Source organism: Plecotus auritus (genome assembly GCF_963455305.1).
Source record: "Plecotus auritus genome assembly, chromosome: 12".
Taxonomy (NCBI): Eukaryota; Metazoa; Chordata; class Mammalia; order Chiroptera; family Vespertilionidae; genus Plecotus; species Plecotus auritus.
In genome coordinates, this window is record NC_137778.1 from 27,993,295 (window position 1) to 28,011,669 (window position 18,375).

Here is an 18,375-nt window from a genome sequence, read left to right on the forward strand (position 1 = left end):
TCTCTCTCCCCCGACTTCTTCTCTGAAATCAATTAAAAAAAAAATACTTATTGTTGAAAGTATTACACATGTCCCCTTTTTTTCCCCCATTGACCCGCTCCAGCCCGCCCCCTCCCCCCCACTCCCGGCCTTCACTACCCCATTGTCTGTGCCCATGGGTTATGCGTAAGTGCATATAAGTTCTCTGGTTGGTCACCTCCCACCCACCCACCCTCCCCAGGCTTCCTTCCGAGATATTGTTTCTTTTTATAATGTCTAATAGTGTCTACCCATTCATGCCTGATCTACTTTTAGGGCAAAGTTTTCATAATATTTCAAGTATGGGAACTGGCCAAAAATAAGTTTCCAATAACCAGATCAGATTTTTGCAATGTGTGTTCACCAGGCAAAAAAATGAGATGACCTAAGAGATATGAGGTCACAAAACCAAGGCTGTTGGTCACTACAATCAACTTACACTATCACATAAGTTAACATTTTTATTTAAAGTAATGTCTGTTTTGACATCAAAACTTCTAAATGGGTAAAAAACAATCCAGAGACAATTCATTTGTGTACATATATATATATATTGTTAATCCTCTCACCCAAGAATATTTTTCCATTTATTTTTTTTTTTTAAAGAGTGTGGACGAGAGGGGGAGAGACCGAGAGAGAGAAACATGGATGTGGGAGAGACACACAGATTGGTTGCCTCCTGCACGCACCCTGACCAGGGCCAGAATCAAGCCTGCAACCAAGGTACGTGCCTTTGATTGAAATTAAACCCACAACCTTCAGTCCCTGGGCCAATGCTCTAACCACTGCACAACTGGCTAGGGCAGTGGTGGGCAAACTCTAATTAGTCAACAGAGCCAAATATCAACAGTACAATGATTGAAATTTCTTTTGAGAGCCAAATTTTTTAAACTTAAACTTCTTCTAACGCCACTTCTTCAAAATAGACTTGCCCAGGCCGTGATATTTTGTGGAAGAGCCACACTCAAGGGGCCAAATAGCCGCATGTGGCTCGCGAGCCGCGGTTTGCCGACCACTGGGCTAGGGCTATGTATAATATTTTGTAAACTTTTTGTGGAAAATATTTTACAAATATTTTCCATGTTATTAAATATCCTCCTACATAATTTTTCATGGTAACCTTACTTTGTAAATGTAGTATATGAATATAGCATAAATTATATAATCAATTATGTTTCACATTTAGGTTGCTTCCAACTTTTTTAAACAAGCTGAAAACAGTATTAGGAAGGAGAATAAAGGCAGTAACCTCCCCACCTCTCAGCCCAATCAGTACTAGTAAATGTATTTTTTCAACCAATGAGTAAACTGCAATTTAAACCTCACCTAAAAAGAATGCATGATGACAGAGAACAAATTCCTTACTTAATCGCTCTGAGGCCAGCCACAGAACTTAAGTTTCCCCACTCCAAACCTCGTGTTCTTTTACTATACCTGCTTTTCTTCTCCCCTTGAAAATCAGTAAACTAACTTGGTAGTTTATGAAACAGTCTCTTATAAGATTAGGCACCAGCACATGTAAACCTCTTGGGGAAGAAAGACACTGTTACAAGTCCCTAAAAAGAAGGCAAAGGACAATAAAGCAGAAAGGAACTCACCACAGGATAGCAATCTTGTGATTGAGCTAATAATGGATAGTGGCCACATCTGCATGAAAATGCTAAAAACTGTAACTTTTAGCCAATAAGTATAAAATCCAGACTTCTCTTCAAATGTCCTCTAAATTTATTAACTGATTACAGGACAGGGACCAAACCTCAATGATGGTCACAGAAATTCACACATGTGGTCTCATGAATGAACAAGCCTTTACTTGATTAAGGAGAAGGACACTTCATATGTACAAACTGTTCCACTGTATTCTCAGGAGATATGGCAAACCTCGGGCTATAATAACATTTCTCATCTACTTTGCCAGAATGATGTCAGAGATCAAGAGAAGGAAATGAGGTCAAGGGTGTCATACTCAAAAGTATGACTAAGACAAGAAAGACTGAAGGTAATATTCAATGGCATGAAATCAGTCTCTTTGTGACTCTGTGAACTGCTAAATTTTTTAACAGGTATATGGGGAAGGGGGTACAATATATCAGATATATCTGCTATTGCAGACAGAAGAATTATAATAAACTTTTTTAAAGAAATTGACCCTTTAAAGAGAGAGTTGAAACATTTCCAAAAATACAATGTATTTTATTGGTGTAGAAACTTATTCACTGGATAACCAAATTTTTGAAAACATCTCCTTTGTAAAAGACTAGAGGAAGAAGTTAGGCCATATTAAGTACCTGCTTGTCACCCACAAAATGTTCATTCAGCTCTTCAGGAATGTGACTGAAAAAACGTTTCAACTTAATTGGCTCTATGCAAGCCTAAACTAATGTTTTTTATAAGGAAGTTATATTAAAAACTAAAACTATCCTGTGAGTTTACCTCTGAAAGTGTCTTATGCAGCAAGGAGCTTTGATTTTTCAACCTGTGAGCTTCATCCACAACAAGAACACTCCAATGGAAGCTGTGAGAGAAAAATCCAAGCTTTCAGTTTTGTGTAACTCAAACACGTATCTCACATTCAAAAGTCTTACTACACAACTGTGAGTATTGTTGGGAAGATGAATATTAATCCCATTCTATTAGAACACACTCAAATTGCCTTCTTATCTAAGAGACTACTGTGTACCTGTGACAATATCCAGATAAGGTACTTAAATAAAAGGAATTTTTCCCAAGATAGGAAAGAGCCAGAGACAGAAAACAAAAAATGAAGCATTTAGGACCACCTACTGTGTGCCAGACACTGAGCTTGGCTCTTTATGTATGTTATTTAATCTACCAGAATAGGGTGAGTACAGCAAACCCTCGATTTTGCAGACCCTGATTTAATGGACTTCGGATTTAACGGACAGAATTTCCAGTCCGTATGTCATATGTGAAAATTAACACCTTGTTAATTTTAAAATGCTTTTAACCAAGATTTGCTTATAATTAAATTAACAGGGGTTTGGTTTTTTTTGTTTTGTTTTGTTACTAATTCACTGTTATTATTAACAAATTTTAGTGAATAGGCCATGTGTTGGGGAAAAAACACTGCAGTAATTTTGCCGACATAAATAAATATTACATATCTACAACTATAGTCTACATATTTAAATCCAAGAGTCACCACTCGCAAACAATGTTCAGGGAATGATTAGCATGTGATCACATGCACAGTAATTGGTTCTGTTGTCTCCTGGCGTGACTCTACAGCAGTTTTAATGAAGTTCCGACATGTACTAAGCCACACCTCAACCGTGTGCATTTGTTTACTTGTGGTGGCTGGTGAATACACACATTTACCAGACCTATTCAGTATAAATTTAAAATTACAATAATTTTATAGAAAACTTTTCTGTGAACTCAAACTTTTCATACATACTTAATTTTAAGTACACAGAATGTGTCAAATAAGTAAAAACAGATAAATGAACTGATTTGTCAATTTTTTATCATACGCATTTGGAAAACCTACTTTATTATATAACAGACTTTCAGCATTAAGGGACAACCCCCCCTCCCCCGCCCAAATTATTCCATTATATTGAGGTTTTACTATAGACATTATTGTGCTCATTTTACCAACAAGGAGACTGAAAGCTCAGAAAGACTAGGTGACTTGGTCAAGGTCATAGAGGTATTATGAGGCAGAGCTGAGATTCAGACTGAGAAGAAAACCGACAATGGTGTCACAATAGCTAAAAAAATATGATGTTAAAATGAGGAAGTGGTGAATAGGACCAAGTGTTATAGATGTCTGGAAGATACATCCACTGGGTTGTTAAAATGGAAGCCACTGGCTGCCAGAGCATGTTTTGTAGCATAGTATGTTATAACAATTTCTCAAGAGGTTTCATTCAAACACTTCTGGGAAGCTGCTCACCCCACAACCCCCCAAACAATTCAAAATATATTTTTTTAATGTATGTCTGTGTATGTTTCCAGCTGCATTATTTAAAATAGAAAAAAATCATAATAGGTCCAATTATAGGTTATAAAATATTATACAGCATTTTAAATAATAAAGATGATTATGTTGCAATAAGATAGCTATCAAATAGATGGTAATATCCCTATATGACAACCAAAAAAGATATAAATATATCTTTTCACAAATGTGTAAACCACCCAAAAGACAATAAAGTGTAAGTTATAAGATTTTTTAACTCTTTATTTTGTTTGTAAACATTCGGTAATTCCATTACATTAATTTATACTTAAAAAAACTAAATGTATATACAAGTAAAACAGAATATTGGAAAGATAGTGGGCATGGAAATAAAAATCCCTAAAAAATTAGAAAAAGATCTTGAGCAGAGGTTGGCCTTACAAAGAGGAAGCTCTCTTCCTCTGAGACTACAGTGAAAAATCAAGAAAAGGGTACAGAGACACCTAGTTCCATTCACTTTCTGAGAGTGGTCCAGGTGGAGAGAGACTGGGGGTCCAAAGAGAACACAGGAATTGGGATCATTCCCACTGGAAAAGATGAGCAAGGGATGCATTTAAGGACTACCAGGAACAAAGTCTAGCTGCCGTTGGACACTGGTCATAGATAAGGTGTGAAAGTGGCCACAGTACAATAAAGCTGTGTGCCTGACTGAATTAGCATTCAAAACAGATTAGGTCCTATTCCCTTGTGAAGAACCAGATATTTAGGTTTTTACACGCAGCAAGCAGGCATCCAATAAAAGCTTGTTCAGTGCAACAGGCTACAGGGAGATGGGTTTGGGTTCAGTAAAAGGAAGTAGGTAAAGGCACTCATCAAAAGACACTCTGAACGATGCTCCGTGGAAAGGAAGAGGTGGAGGAAATTCTAGCACTCAAAGATTGTATAAGTCTGTTGCCTATCATAAAAAATTTTTCCTATTTTTCTTATTGTTACATGCACAGTCTTAACTCCCCATAATAAACCTCGTTAGGGCAGAGATTACATTACACTTCCCACGTATTCTCAGAGTATGCAATATAGTAACACACAGTGTACCCTTGCCAAATACAGGGTGGGGCAAAAGTCGGTTTACAGTTGTTTTCATAGAAAATAATGCAATAATTAGTAAATAAGAATGTAAGAATAAACTGTGTCTCGTGTACCTACAATTGTAAACCTACTTTTGCCCACTCCTGTTATCAAAAGAACCTATCTGTGTTTTGGGGATTCATACTATGAGTCAACATTACAAATGCCCCTTCATTTACTTAGGTTCTTCAATTCACCTGGAATGGATTCAAGACAGATAATCTGACGTAGAAAGATTGTATTTCTGCTGAACAATGTGAAACTCCAGTGTACCTAGATCCTTTGAGAAGCACACTTAAAAGAAAGCTCCACAGCACTAGTGCTGGGTCTGGGTGTCTAGCTCTTGTTTAATGTATATTGTAACTGTTATCTACAATTTACTAGTGGAAAGGTTACCTAATCTCATTTCCTCAGCTATCAAATAGATGGTAATATCCCTTTTAGGGTTGTCATGAGGACTAAATAGGATAATTTATATAAAGTACTGAATAACATTTATGCCTCAATCTTTTCATTGTTTGAGATGCCCCGTACATTGCCTTGTATTATGGATATCTATGTATTTTTTTTTAAATACATTTTATTGATTTTTTACAGAGAGGAAAGGAGAGGGATAGAGAGTTAGAAACATCGATGAGAGAGAAACATCGATCAGCTGCCTCCTGCACACCCCCTACTGGGGATGTGCCCGCAACCAAGGTACATGCTCTTGACCGGAATCGAACCTGGGACCCTTGAGTCCACAGACCGACGCTCTATCCACTGAGCCAAACCGGTTAGGGCAGATATCTATATATTTTTTATCCCTCTCCTGGAGTTAATGTCCTCTTAGGGTAGCTCTATGGCTTACCTTCCTGGTATTTCCTTTTTTTTTTTTCTTTTTTTTTTATTGTTTAAAATATTACATATATTAGTACATATATCTCCTTTTTTTCCCCCATTGACCTTCCGCCAGCCTTCCCTACGCCCTGTCACATGCCCTCATCCCACCGCCCCCGCTTCCTGGTATTTCTAATAACTCCCAGAACAGTATCATTCCAGAGGAGAAATCTTCAACAAATATTAAGTTGGATATTAATAAATAAACAAAAGAGAGGCAAAGCATATCCTCTCCTAAAGAAAAATAAGGTCATATGCTCACTTAAATGAAAAGTGAAACAAAATACTGGATGGAAGTCATTTTGAAATCTATGACTGAGCCTTTAGTATTTCAAAATAAGATGAAAAAAGAAATTCAACTCTAAAGAACCTGACTGAGAAATAACATTGAAAATACTTTTAAGCACTTTGAAAACAAAAGTTTCAGAATATTAAAGATGCAAATCCCCACCTAACCATGTCATAACTACACATGCAATGGAGAGTGCGAAACTCTGCCAACATATATTCTTTTCTTATTTACCTAAAGTCTAGCTCTTGTTTAATTTATATTGTAACTGTTATTTTGACCCTATACTGCAACATGTCAGCCTTATTATCAGGTGGTACTAAGAGTTAGATCTAAGTTTCCTGTACTTCATGAGCATATATGAAGCCTGAAAGCTAATTAATTAGAAGTGTTCTTAACACTCCCTTTCTAAAACGTTAATTTTGTAGGTTCAAATCAGTCACCTCCTATATTATAGGAAAATCTCCAAACAGCAGTCTTGAAGGTGTCTATGCAAGTTACAATTTAAAGAATCTACTATCTGTTAACCCCCTACCAGAAACACATTATTTCATTTAATCCTTACAACAGCCATCCAAGGTAAGAGAGTTAATCAACCCCATTTTACACATGAACAGTCTGAGGTTCATGGAGATTAAGTAACTAACCCAAGGACATACAATCTAGGGAGCTAGATGGTAGGACTCCTGCAATGCCTCCTATCCTATATAACAGGGGTCCTCAAACTTTTTAAACAGGGGGCCAGTTCACTGTCCCTCAGACCGTTGGAGGGCCAGACTATAGTTTAAAAAAAAAACTATGCCCCAGTGGGGGGTGTGCAGGAGGCAGCTGATGTTTCTAACTCTATATCCCTCTACCTTCCTGTCTGTAAAAAAAAAACTATGAACAAATTCCTATGCGCACTGCGGGCCTGGGACGAGTCGGCTGCTAAGCAGGACAGGCAAGCAGCACCCGGGGGGCCGGATAAATGTCCTCAGCAGGCCGCATGTGGCCTGCGGGCCATAGTTTGAGGACGCCTGCTATATAATAGAAGCATTGTATGCAAATTGTTCCCTCAATCGGGAGTTCTTCCAGGAGTTCGACCGGGCATGGGCCAGCTGGGGGAAGGGCGGGAGGCCCTGGCCAGCAGCCAGCAGCCGTTAGGGACCCTACCAGTGCACGAATTTCATGCACTGGGCCTCTAGTTTGTAAATAAGACTCATGGAAGACATACAGGAAAGAAGAAAAGACATGAGTATCATGATACATTTAACACAATTTCTGAAGAAACACAACATACTCACGATCTTAGAAATGCGGCATCTTTCAAAGAAATCTGAAAATTTAAGGAAAATACATTATAAAGGCTGGTACTAGTATAACTCTGAGATTAATAAGGTTAAGTCTTATTCACTCACTAAGTAAAACGAGTTATGAACATAATTTCTAAGTAGCACTATCTTAGACATGCAAAAGGGAGGCATGAGTAAGTCCTGCTTACAGTGACCTGGTCTTAGCATGAAGAACAAGGTCTTGAAAGAGACAGGAACTAAGTGTCCTCCATTCCCATCCTCAAGTAACAGAGACCATGCCTAAGCCCACAAACCCTTTCCCCTGCCTGCCTGTCTGCCTCCTATTCATCAATCAAGAAGCAGCTCAAGCCCTGGCCGGTTTAGCTCAGTGGATAGAGCGTCGGCCTGCAGACTGAAGGGTCCCAGGTTCGATTCAGGTCAAAGGCATGTACCTTGGTTGCAGGCACATCCCCAGTAGGGGGTGTGCAGGAGGCAGCTGATGGGTGTTCCTCTCTCATCGATGTTTCTAACTCTCTTATCCCTCTCCCTTCCTCTCTGTAAAAAAATCAATAAAATATATATTTTAAAAAAAAAAGAAGCAGCCGAAACCGGTTTGGCTCAGTGGATAGAGCGTCGGCCTGCAGACTGGGGGGTCCCGGGTTCGATTCCGGTCAAGGGCATGTACCTTGGTTGCGGGCACATCCCCAGTGGGAGGTGTGCAGGAGGCAGCTGATCGATGTTTCTCTCTCATCGATGTTTCTGGCTTTCTGTCCCTCTCCTTTCCTCTCTGTAAAAATATCAATAAACTATATAAAAAAAAAATTAAAAAAAAAAAAAAAAAGCAGCAGCTCAAGTGCCACCTCCCTGAGAAGCCTTCCCCTTCACTTCTTTGGTCACACCCCGGCACTGAGAATCTAATTGAAGTAGACTGTCCCAGAAAAATGTGTGGTCTCAAAAATCATTAAATATAATTCCAATGGAGTTTACAACTTCTAGGGCCCCAAGTTAGGAGTTCTTGCTGTAGAGGAACAAATGGGTACCTCGTAGGTAGTCAGCAACACATGAAAACATGGCTTCTGTTTTAGGTCTGGCTGCAGGTTGGCTCTTTCCTCTTTGTCACCTGTGTATGTTACACAGGAAAGACCTGGAGCAAATCTGAATCCAAGAAAAGAAGTAGATGAACACAAACAGAGCCATGGGAAAGGGCACGCCTATCTGGAAAAGTACATTTCATGGAAGGACTGCAGATGGGCAGGCTTCAGGATGCCCTGCAATCAGAAAGAGACCTGGGACTCTGCAATCCTATGTCGAGTAATGGGTAAGTTCTTGTGTAAATAGGTGGGAGGGTCTGATGAACATCTAAAAAAAGGGTCTTGTGCTAACTCTAAAAACAAAATATTTTTCCCATATTGGTTACTCCATATGTCACTATGAAAAAGATGGTTTCTCCTTTAGTTCAGCAAAATGTACTAAAAATGAGGACTGACCTTCAAATTGCCAAATAGTGACAATAACATGGGACCCTCCTCCCATCCAGATCCTCAGTCTTTATCTACATTACCTCAGGTTAGAGTTTTCTGGAAAAAAATACACTCACTGTTTAGGGCAATTTGTTGTTTTATCACACTTCACATATCACTCAGAAAAAAAACCTTAATCAATGCAAAAAATAAAATTTCAGCTACATCTGCTCTGTACCTTTCTATCTCTTCTTTCCAGTTGCTCAACACTGACAAGGGACATAGAATCAGAAATGGTCCTTCATCGTTTAATCTTCCTGCCAAGTAAATGAAGAGAGCAATAGTCTGAAACACAGAAAAAGAAGGCAGTTTTGATAACATTTCCATACTCAAACGACCACTTGGTTTACAAAAAATAATGTACACATTAGGAGAGTCATCCATTCCTAGAGTGAAATCATGTAAGCTTCAAAATAATTGCCAAAGAAATCTATGGCACTCAATTATATCAACAGTTAACAAGCAATGGTGCTCAATATTTATGCAATTGAACCTCTAGTAAAAAAAATATTAAAAAATTATATATATATATATATATATATATATATATATATATATATCAGGAAAGACCACAGAAATCAATGAAAACAATGCAAAGCATGTACAAGAGATCAGGAATACTCTGAACACATACAGCAAGTGTCAGGGTATGACTGTGAAAAGGACCAACCACGTGGTGGCCTCTGCTGCTTTCCAGGTTCTCTTTCCTCCCTAACTTGCTCCCTCCTGTCTGTATTGATAGAGCACCTTCTATTTGCTAGGCTACTATTCGGAGCTCTGGTATATAACAGTGAACAAAATAGATAAAACTACTAGCTCTCCTGGAATAGACATTCTAGTGTAAAAAAAAAAAAAAATTAAGTAATGCCTCATAAGCTTAAGTAGGGGTATAAAATGAAAATTTTTGTAAAGCCAATTAGGCCTACTAAAGGATATGGTTGTATACAATTTTGACTAGAAAAGTTTCTTTAGAAGACTGCTGTGATATACAGAGAAAATAGCTCTCTTTTATAAAACAAAAAGTCTGAGAAGCCTCCATCCCCAAATGCTAAACTGTTTCTGAAAAAAATCTATCCTAAGGATACAATCCAAAATACTGAGAAAGCAAATACCCAAAGGTGTTCACATTGAGGTTAATTTAAGTAGCACAACAAAAAAGGAACTCATCATTCCTCATCTTTAGGACATTTAAGTAAATTATGATCAATTCTCTTGAAGGAACATTAAGTAGCCAATAAAAATAATTATTGGGAAGAATAGAAATGGAAATGACAGTGTTAGATTACTAAAATACAAACTATAAGTGCACTATAATTTCAACCATTGTAAAACATACACTACTATTTATGGTTATGATTAGAGTTCTGTGGTTATGGTTTGGTGGGGTTTTTTTTTAACTGAAATTACATTAATTTTTTAATAGAAGTAATTTTCTTCTTTAATTACCTATCACTTTCCAATCCAGATTGTGCTCAGAAAAATCATCCAATAAATAAGTACTTATTGGATTAAAACCACTCTGTCTAGCTTTTGCTGAGGATACTATCTCTAGACTATGTCCTACCATTACATGTCCAGGGCATTTTGGAAAACACAGGGTATTTCTTCTGCACTTCTCTAACATGCTAGAAAAATGACAAGTGGCCCTCTACTCACTGAGGAAGGGAAATTAATATTAGAAGTGATCCAGCTAACTTAATTCGTTAGAGTATTGCTAAGGAAGACAGAAACAATTTGATCCCTGAGACAGGTATATTTGCTTTACAGGAGAAAAACCCTGCCCAGTAACTAAAATAGGGTAGTGATGAAGCACCCATCTTATATAAAAACTGCTGTTTGAAATTTTAACCCTGCTATTTTGGCTTCTGTAAATGCTTGCTTGCTTAAATAATAAGGAAAGTAAGACTACTCCCATTCCAGAGAGGCCCTGGTCTATGCCCCAGACAGAGTTGTCAGTGCTGACACCAGGCCAGGCCTTGAGATATGGTCTCATGGCCCCTTCCCAGCACGTAGGCCTTCTTTCCAAGAAGGCCCGGAAGTCTCATTCCAAATTTGGGAGACAAAAGAGCTAGGAAAAGTATAAATAGAAAAGGTTTCCTCCATGTGGGGGGGTGAGGGGTGCCAGAATTTGAAAGGCAAATTTTTCTGGCCCTGCCCTTAATAAAATGTAACTCCCTTTCTCTAAGCATGGCTTGGTTTTTTTCCGGTCTTCTGTAACAGTGACACAGTTCAAAACTGTCCCGATTAGAAAAGTCAGCTCCAACGTCAGAATCTCTAAATAAAGGTTCAGGCATTTCACCACCTAATATAAAAATGCATACCAGTAACTAAAGATAGTAATAGAGTTGTAAGAAGGTATTTCAGTGAAGGTTAAGACCACCCTACAATGTCAGTGGAGACCAAGTGGGGAGCCAGTACTCTCACCCTCAACCAGAGGTTAAGTGACACACCTGGCACGTCTTACCCAGGCCCATCTCATCTCCCAGGATGCAGCCATTCTGACAATGGAAGCGCTGGGCTAGCCAGTTGACTCCCTCCAGTTGATAAGAGCGTAGGTTAATCCCTAGAAATAAAAAAACACAGCAAGTCCAAACAGCAAATATTTCAGCGCACACACACACACAGGCTATATTCTAAGACTTCAACTGAAGGATATGGCCTAAATTCCTATACCCCCAACATTACTGGCCATATCCTCTGTTGGGTAGTTACAAATATGTAAACATTTGCTGACTTCCAAACTGCTTTTTCAGCAGATTTAGTCACCATGATATCCAAAGCCCAGTTTTATGGGATCCACAAGACAGATAAGAAAGTCAACTTGGGCCTGACTCTCATGCCAGTGTCCATTCTAGGAAATGAGACTGCAATCCACATGGAGCTTCTGCTGTCTCTCTTCTCTCCCTTGGGGAAAGAATATACAATTTCAGAAAATAGCTACATCTTGGGAGAAGGGAAGACCCCAAGCATACTACTAACTATTAACAAAACTATAATCTTCTGGTTTGAATTCACGACCTTTAAAAAGAAACTAGGTCATGGGGTGGGGGGGGGGGGCAATGGTAAGATATGTACCCATATAATACCTTAATAAAAATTTGAAAAAAAATAAAAAATAAAAATAAAATAAAATAAATAAATAAATAAAAAGAAACTAGGTCATATATAATAATTGCAGAACATTTGGCAAAAAGTAAGTTCTTTTTATTAAGCACTAAATACCAGGGAGAGCAGTAAACACTTTATATAAGTTACCTCCTTTAATACTTAAAACAATCCCATGTAGTAGGTAATATCTCCACTTGGTAGGTTAGAAAATTCAACTAATCTTGCCGAAACCGGTTTGGCTCAGTGGATACAGCATCGGCCTGCGTACTGAAGGGTTCCGGGTTCGATTCCGGTCAAGGGCATGTACCTTGGTTGCGGGCACATCCCCAGTGGGAGGTATGCAGGAGGCAGCTGATCGATGTTTCTAGCTCTCTATCCCTCTCCCTTCCTCTCTGTAAAATATCAATAAAAATATATTCAAAAAAAAAATTCAACTAATCAAAGAAGACTAAAATGTGAAAGACTAAAATGGCTTCTGGGAAGATGGAGATTTTCTTTTCACCATTATTCCTGCTAATGCAACTAAAAATCCTGAAATGTTACAATAAAAAACAAACGTAAGTCAACTCTGAAGACTTGGAGGTGAAAATATTAACCACCCAGAAATGCCTGGACTTCTACCCCTAGCCTAGGAGATCATGAGCCCTCTCCAATACCACCCTCGAAAGTGGTGTCAGAGGAGGCCTTGTGGAGACTCGGGACCTTTATCATTGTCCAGAGGTAATGAGACTACCCTACAGTGTCAGTGGAGAGCCATACTCTCACCCTCATCAAGAGGTAAGGGAGCGCCCCCTCCCTATCCAGAGGCTGAAAGGTTTGTTCTTCGTTGACTTCAGGGAAGGAAGGGCTAGTAAGAGGGGCAGTTATGTGCGGTTGATGAACTGATAAAAGCTTGGATGCACATTTTAAAATACAGCAGCGGGGAGACGGGAGGGAAGGGAATTTGCCGGGGGGTAATTCTCCAAGAACTGCGCATGTACAGTAAACTAAGAAACCTGGAGCTGGGAGCCGAGTTCTGATAGTTTCACAGAACTAACGATTGAAACCCCAAGAACAGGCCTGCAAACCCACCGGCACAGAAACTGTAAACCCAAGCCCGGGGGCGTCAGGACATCCGCCGCTTCCTCAGAGGAAGGTCTTCCCATTAGGACAAGGCCTCACCAAGCTCTCCCTCCCCTGGGCCGCGCACCCCGGACCCCCTCTCCAGCTGCGTCCGCCAACCCCGCGCACTGCACCGGCAGGGCAATGGCCACCTGGCCCCAGGAGGGGCTCCTGTCCGCCCAGCCCCGCTGCTGGTGCGGGAAGGGAAGGGAAGGGAAGGTCCTGAGGTCCGCAGGAAAACAGCCCACAGGACGGTCCCCTCGCGGCGCCCGCACCGTCCGTGCGCGGGGTCCTGACCGGGGAGAAGCGAGTCCCGGCGAGTTGTCGGTCGGGCGGAAGTTCGCCCGGGGCCACTGACCTGTCAGGCCCCACTGCCTTAAGTCCTGCTCCTGCACACGCGCCCCCGCCCGCGCCGCCTCTGCTCGGCTCTGGGTCTGAAGGGTCTGTAAGAAGCCGGGCATGTCGCCCTGGCGGGTCGCGACGTCCGCGCGCTTCTCCATCCGCCCGGAGAGTTCCGCCGCGCGTCGCCCGCGTCGCCTCACGCGCTTCCTTCCCGACGCAAATGGGCCCACCCGCCGCCAGAGGGCGCGTCCAGCGCTGAGTTCCGGATGCGAGCGCGGTTCCGAGCGACCCTTCCGACTCCTCCGGGGTTCTCCGCAGCTGGGTGCACGCAGGGCCGCTGGATGCGCGCTCCTGTGCTTCTGGTTGTGCTTACGCGCGCTCTAAGCGACAGGCGGCCTGAAAACGCTCCCCCAGAGGTCAGCATGTGCTGGTCGTTCACTTACTCAGGTTGACTGCCCTCTGCCAGGTGCTCTGGGGCTGTAGAATTCAATAAGACCTCGTCCCTGCTGCCCTCCAGCGATTCACGGCGAGATTGTAAAGGCTTGAGTGCTTTCAGTTTACACTAATAATAAATTCGTTTCGGCCCTGATATCTTATTTACTTCCTGCTGATTGTAGGCCATAGTTAGGAACCCCTGAACGGTAGTAAAGTCACCAAAGCTTGTGCTACAATGGATTTCTCAAGTGAATTATGGGAAGTAAACTGAAGCAATGTGTTGTTAGATTAGGGGTCACCAAGACTCAATATTAGTTTTGAGTGGATTTATGATGTAGTAATTTATGATTAGTAGAGTACCACCAATACAAATATTATAATAACCAAGTAGCTGCATTTATTGATGCAGTTAGAGGCTCTGCCCTAAGGCCTTAACATGTGTTTATTTTCTCATTTAACCCTCATAATAACTCTATAAAAGTCCTATAATTGTCCCCACATTACAGATAAGGAAACTGTGAGTGGTAATTGGCAAAGCTGGAAAGGGAACCATGTTATTCTCTGGATAATGTCATTAGAATACTATTTTCACTTACATTAATCTTGATGCTTCTGTCTTCAGTGAACTCAGACTAAAGTTGCACTTCACCCCATCCTCGCCTACCCTCAAAATAAAAGGGAGAAATTAGTTGTGAGCTACAAAAGAAATGGCTTTGGGTTGATTTTTAAAACCTCAAAAACAAAGCACTGTTTTGTGAAGCTAATTTTGTGTCTTGAGTCATTTTGTAAATACTGATTGAGCACCTACCATGTGCCAAGTGCTCTTTCAGCACTGGAGACAGAGGCCACTAGTCACAAACTTAATTTAAGTAAATCAGATTAAGCTTATATTTTAAAAAGGAGGAGACAGGCAATAAACAAATGAAAACCAAGTAGTGATCCATGTTAAGAAAAAGAGAAACAGAGTCATATAATAGGGCTACACTGATTTCCTACTTTGGTGTTTTCTCAAAACCTTAAGATAGATTTTATATTCTTTACTGGCTTCTCTTAAGGGGCTTCTGTCCTAAGTGGCTGTTGTAAATGGATTATGAGTCCTGGTGTCTGAATTGGACTTACTTTCTCCCCTCAAGACTTTGTGGGTAGACATCTACTAAAGCACCAATATTAACCACCCACCACTCAAACAAACGGGTGTTTATTATTATCAACTTAACATACATTTGTTTTAGCATTATACTAGAGATGGGGTCCTAGCTGTAAGCTAAGTGTTCTGTTGGTATATTGAGTCTGGCATCTAAAATACAGCTAAGTGCCCGGTCAGTGTGGCTCAGTGTTTGAGCGTCGACCCATGAACCAGAGGATCACGGTTCAATTCCCAGTCAGGGCACATGCCTGGGTTGTGGGTTTGATCCCCAGTAGGGAGCATGCAGGAGGCAGCTGATTGATGATTCTCTCTCATCATTGATGTATGTGTCTCTCTCTCCCTCTCCCTTCCTCTCTCTAAAATCAATAAAAACGTATTTTAAAAAATAAGTAAATAAAAATAAAATACAGCTAAGAGAATTAGCTGAGAAACTCCAAGTCAGTTAGTGAGATGATGCCTATAAGAGTTTTATTTGGATGCTGTATGAAAAGAATATATAGAAAGGGACAAGGTAAAAGCAGGGAGACCCTGTAGGAGACTACTGTGGGAGTCTGGGCAAGAGATGATAGTTGTTGAGCCAACATAGTGGAGTGGAGGTTTGAGTAGTGGTCAAATATTAGATATATTGCTAAAAAAGAGCCTGTAAGATACTCTGATTGAGCATCTGAGAGAAGTAGAGAAATAAAGGATAATTTCAGGGATTTTACCTGAGCAAATAGTAGAATAGTTTCCATTTATGGATAAGGGAAGATGGAGAAAGAGGAGTTTTGAGGAACATCAAGAATTCATTTTTGGACAGAGTAGTTAATAAGTAATAAGTATCTAATAAGTTAAAAGTTATTAGATATCCAAGTAGAGATGGTGAATAATTAAATAGATTAATTTGAAGTTCAGGGGGAAAATATTTAAATATGGAAGTCATGATTATAGATGGACCTTAAACCTTTGTACTAGATGGTACACCCTAAGTGAGGACAGGAATTATAGAAGAGACAAAGCCTTGGACACTAAACTAATATTTAGAAGTCAAGAAAATAAGGAAGAACCAGCAGAAGAGACTAAGAGCAGCTTATGTGATAATATGAGAAGCAAGAGTGTGGTGTCCCTGAAGCCAAATGATGAGGAGTTACAAAAAGAAGGGAGTGGTGCCGAGAACCAATTCCAGCATGTAATAATTACAAGAGTTCCATCAAAAGGTTGATGGGACTTGGGAGGCTCAACAAACCTGAATAGGATTGTTAGCTGCCAGACAGCTCAGGGCATTTTATTGCCTCCTGTTGGCCAAACACCTGAACAGCTGTAGGCTATTCCCCAAACTGATAATGCTTCTGTATTCTACCCTTTGATACCTTACCCTTTGAAGTGTATATTTCCACCTTGCCTTAGGATAAATCGTGTGAATAAAAGCAGGGTCCTGAGTGAAGGAGGAGAGTCTTCAGTTCCTTTAGCTGAAGCTCCTCTGACCCCCAATGCCTTTCAAAATTATCTTTCATCTTTGGACTCCTTGAATCTACACATCAGCCCCTTTCCCCAGAATGCAGAACCCTTTGTAAAGCTGGGAAAAGAACCCCGGCAGAGTGGATTGTCTGTGTCAAATGTAAAGATAGGGTAGAGAAATAACCACTGGGTTGGGTAATATGATGGTCATTCACGACCTCAACAAGAACAATTTCTGTATATTGTGGAATAAAAAGCCTGATAGGAATGGATTTTTAAAAGAGAATAGGAGGAAAGAAAGTAGAGGCAGAATGTCTCACAACTCTTTCAAAAAGTTTTGCTATAAAAGGGAACAGCATACTGGGAGCAGTAACAGAAAGGGGATATAGAGCTAATGGGAGGTCTGGAGGACAGATGTGACTGCTGCCAGACCTGTCAGCTGGACCCAGGCCAGAACAGAGATTGCTTAACACACACACACCCCGCTTAGAAACTGTCTGATCATAATTGATATTAATTCTGCGCCTCCCCTGCCTCCCTCTACATGCTGGTCCCTGGTCATTGTCCTGACCAGAAGCATGTAATTTCCTGTATATGGTACCATTACTATCCCTCTTTTACCTTCTATAATTCTTGGATGCCTATCAAATGGTACAGAGACCTGTTTTGTCTTGTTGGCCACCCAAGACACACCTCATATGTAAGTCTCCCTTCATAAACTCTACCACTTATGAAACTGGAGTGGCTGGCCTCTTTCCTCAGTTTTTCCACGCCCTCTGCTTATGGAGGTAGTTTTTACATTCTTGGGAATTTTCCCTGGGTCTGCATGTACTAACAGGAGGATTATATGGTTTCCACATCATTGATATTAGAGCATGTTGAATGCTCATACGAACAGTCCAGTAGAGAGAAAAACTGGTGCTGCAGGAGTGCTGCCCTTGGGTGAGCAGAGGTGTGACCAATGCACAAGTGGAGGGGTTGGCCTACGTAGGAGTACAGACAGTCACGCACTAGAACATGTAGAGGACAGAGTTGGTGGTGAGTGTAAGTATGTGGAAGATCTCTTCTCATTGTTTTAGTTGTCTAAGTGAAATAAGAAACAAGGTCATGCCCTAGCCAGTTTGGCTCACTGGATAGAGCGTCAGCCTGTGGACTGAAGAGTCCCAGGTTCGATTCCAGTCAAGGGCATGTACCTTGGTTGCAGGCACATCCCCAGTAGGGGGTGTGCAGGAGGCAACTGATCTGATCGATGCTTCTCTCTCATCAATGTTTCTAACTCTTTATCCCTCTTCTTCCTCTCTGTAAAAAATCAATAGAATATATTTTTTTTTAAAAAAAAAGAAAGAAACAAGGTCATCAGATGAGCTTGAGGAAGGAGAAGGAGTTTTTGGAGGTTCGGGGAGAGAAAGGTGTGAAATAGCTGTCTGGGGAAGGGGGAGAGTGAAATGATTAGAGAAATATGGTAGCATTGCCAAGCAGCAGCAAGGGACACTTGAAGTTTATGGTCAGGAGACCAGTAAGCATGGTGTGTGTTAGGTGCAGGAGGGGAATAGTTAGAGAACTGGATCTCACCAGGGTTGGATTTTTGCTAGATGAGTACAGCAGAGAGTGATTACACTGACCATATATCCAGTGTCTAGAACAGAAGTGAACAGGACAGGTAAGGTCCCTGCATTTATGGAGGTTAGATTCTAGTGATGGAGACAGACAAAAAGGAAGGGGCTAAAAAATAAGTTATCAGTATTAGTATTAGTGCTAATAAGATAATAAAACAG

At 40.6% G+C, this 18,375-nt stretch overlaps 1 protein-coding gene across 6 annotated transcripts in view; it reads right to left on the reverse strand.

Moving 5' to 3' along the window:
* Nucleotides 1-13,936, reverse strand: part of CHD1L (chromodomain helicase DNA binding protein 1 like) — a 51,491-nt gene extending 37,555 nt beyond the window's left edge. The window contains exons 1-6 of one of the 6 annotated variants that reach the window (XM_080649123.1): nt 13,598-13,936; nt 11,481-11,593; nt 9,209-9,315; nt 8,551-8,665; nt 7,523-7,554; nt 2,452-2,533 (exon numbers count right to left, since the gene is read on the reverse strand). In XM_080649123.1, the coding sequence (XP_080505249.1) occupies nt 2,452-2,533; nt 7,523-7,554; nt 8,551-8,665; nt 9,209-9,315; nt 11,481-11,593; nt 13,598-13,739 (591 nt within the window). In that variant the 5' untranslated portion in view covers nt 13,740-13,936. The remainder of the gene's footprint in view (nt 1-2,451; nt 2,534-7,522; nt 7,555-8,550; nt 8,666-9,208; nt 9,316-11,480; nt 11,594-13,597) is intronic. The other 5 variants (XM_080649126.1, XM_080649125.1, XM_080649124.1 and 2 more) reach the window with 5 other exon arrangements.
* Between the last annotated feature and the right edge of the window lie 4,439 nt (nt 13,937-18,375).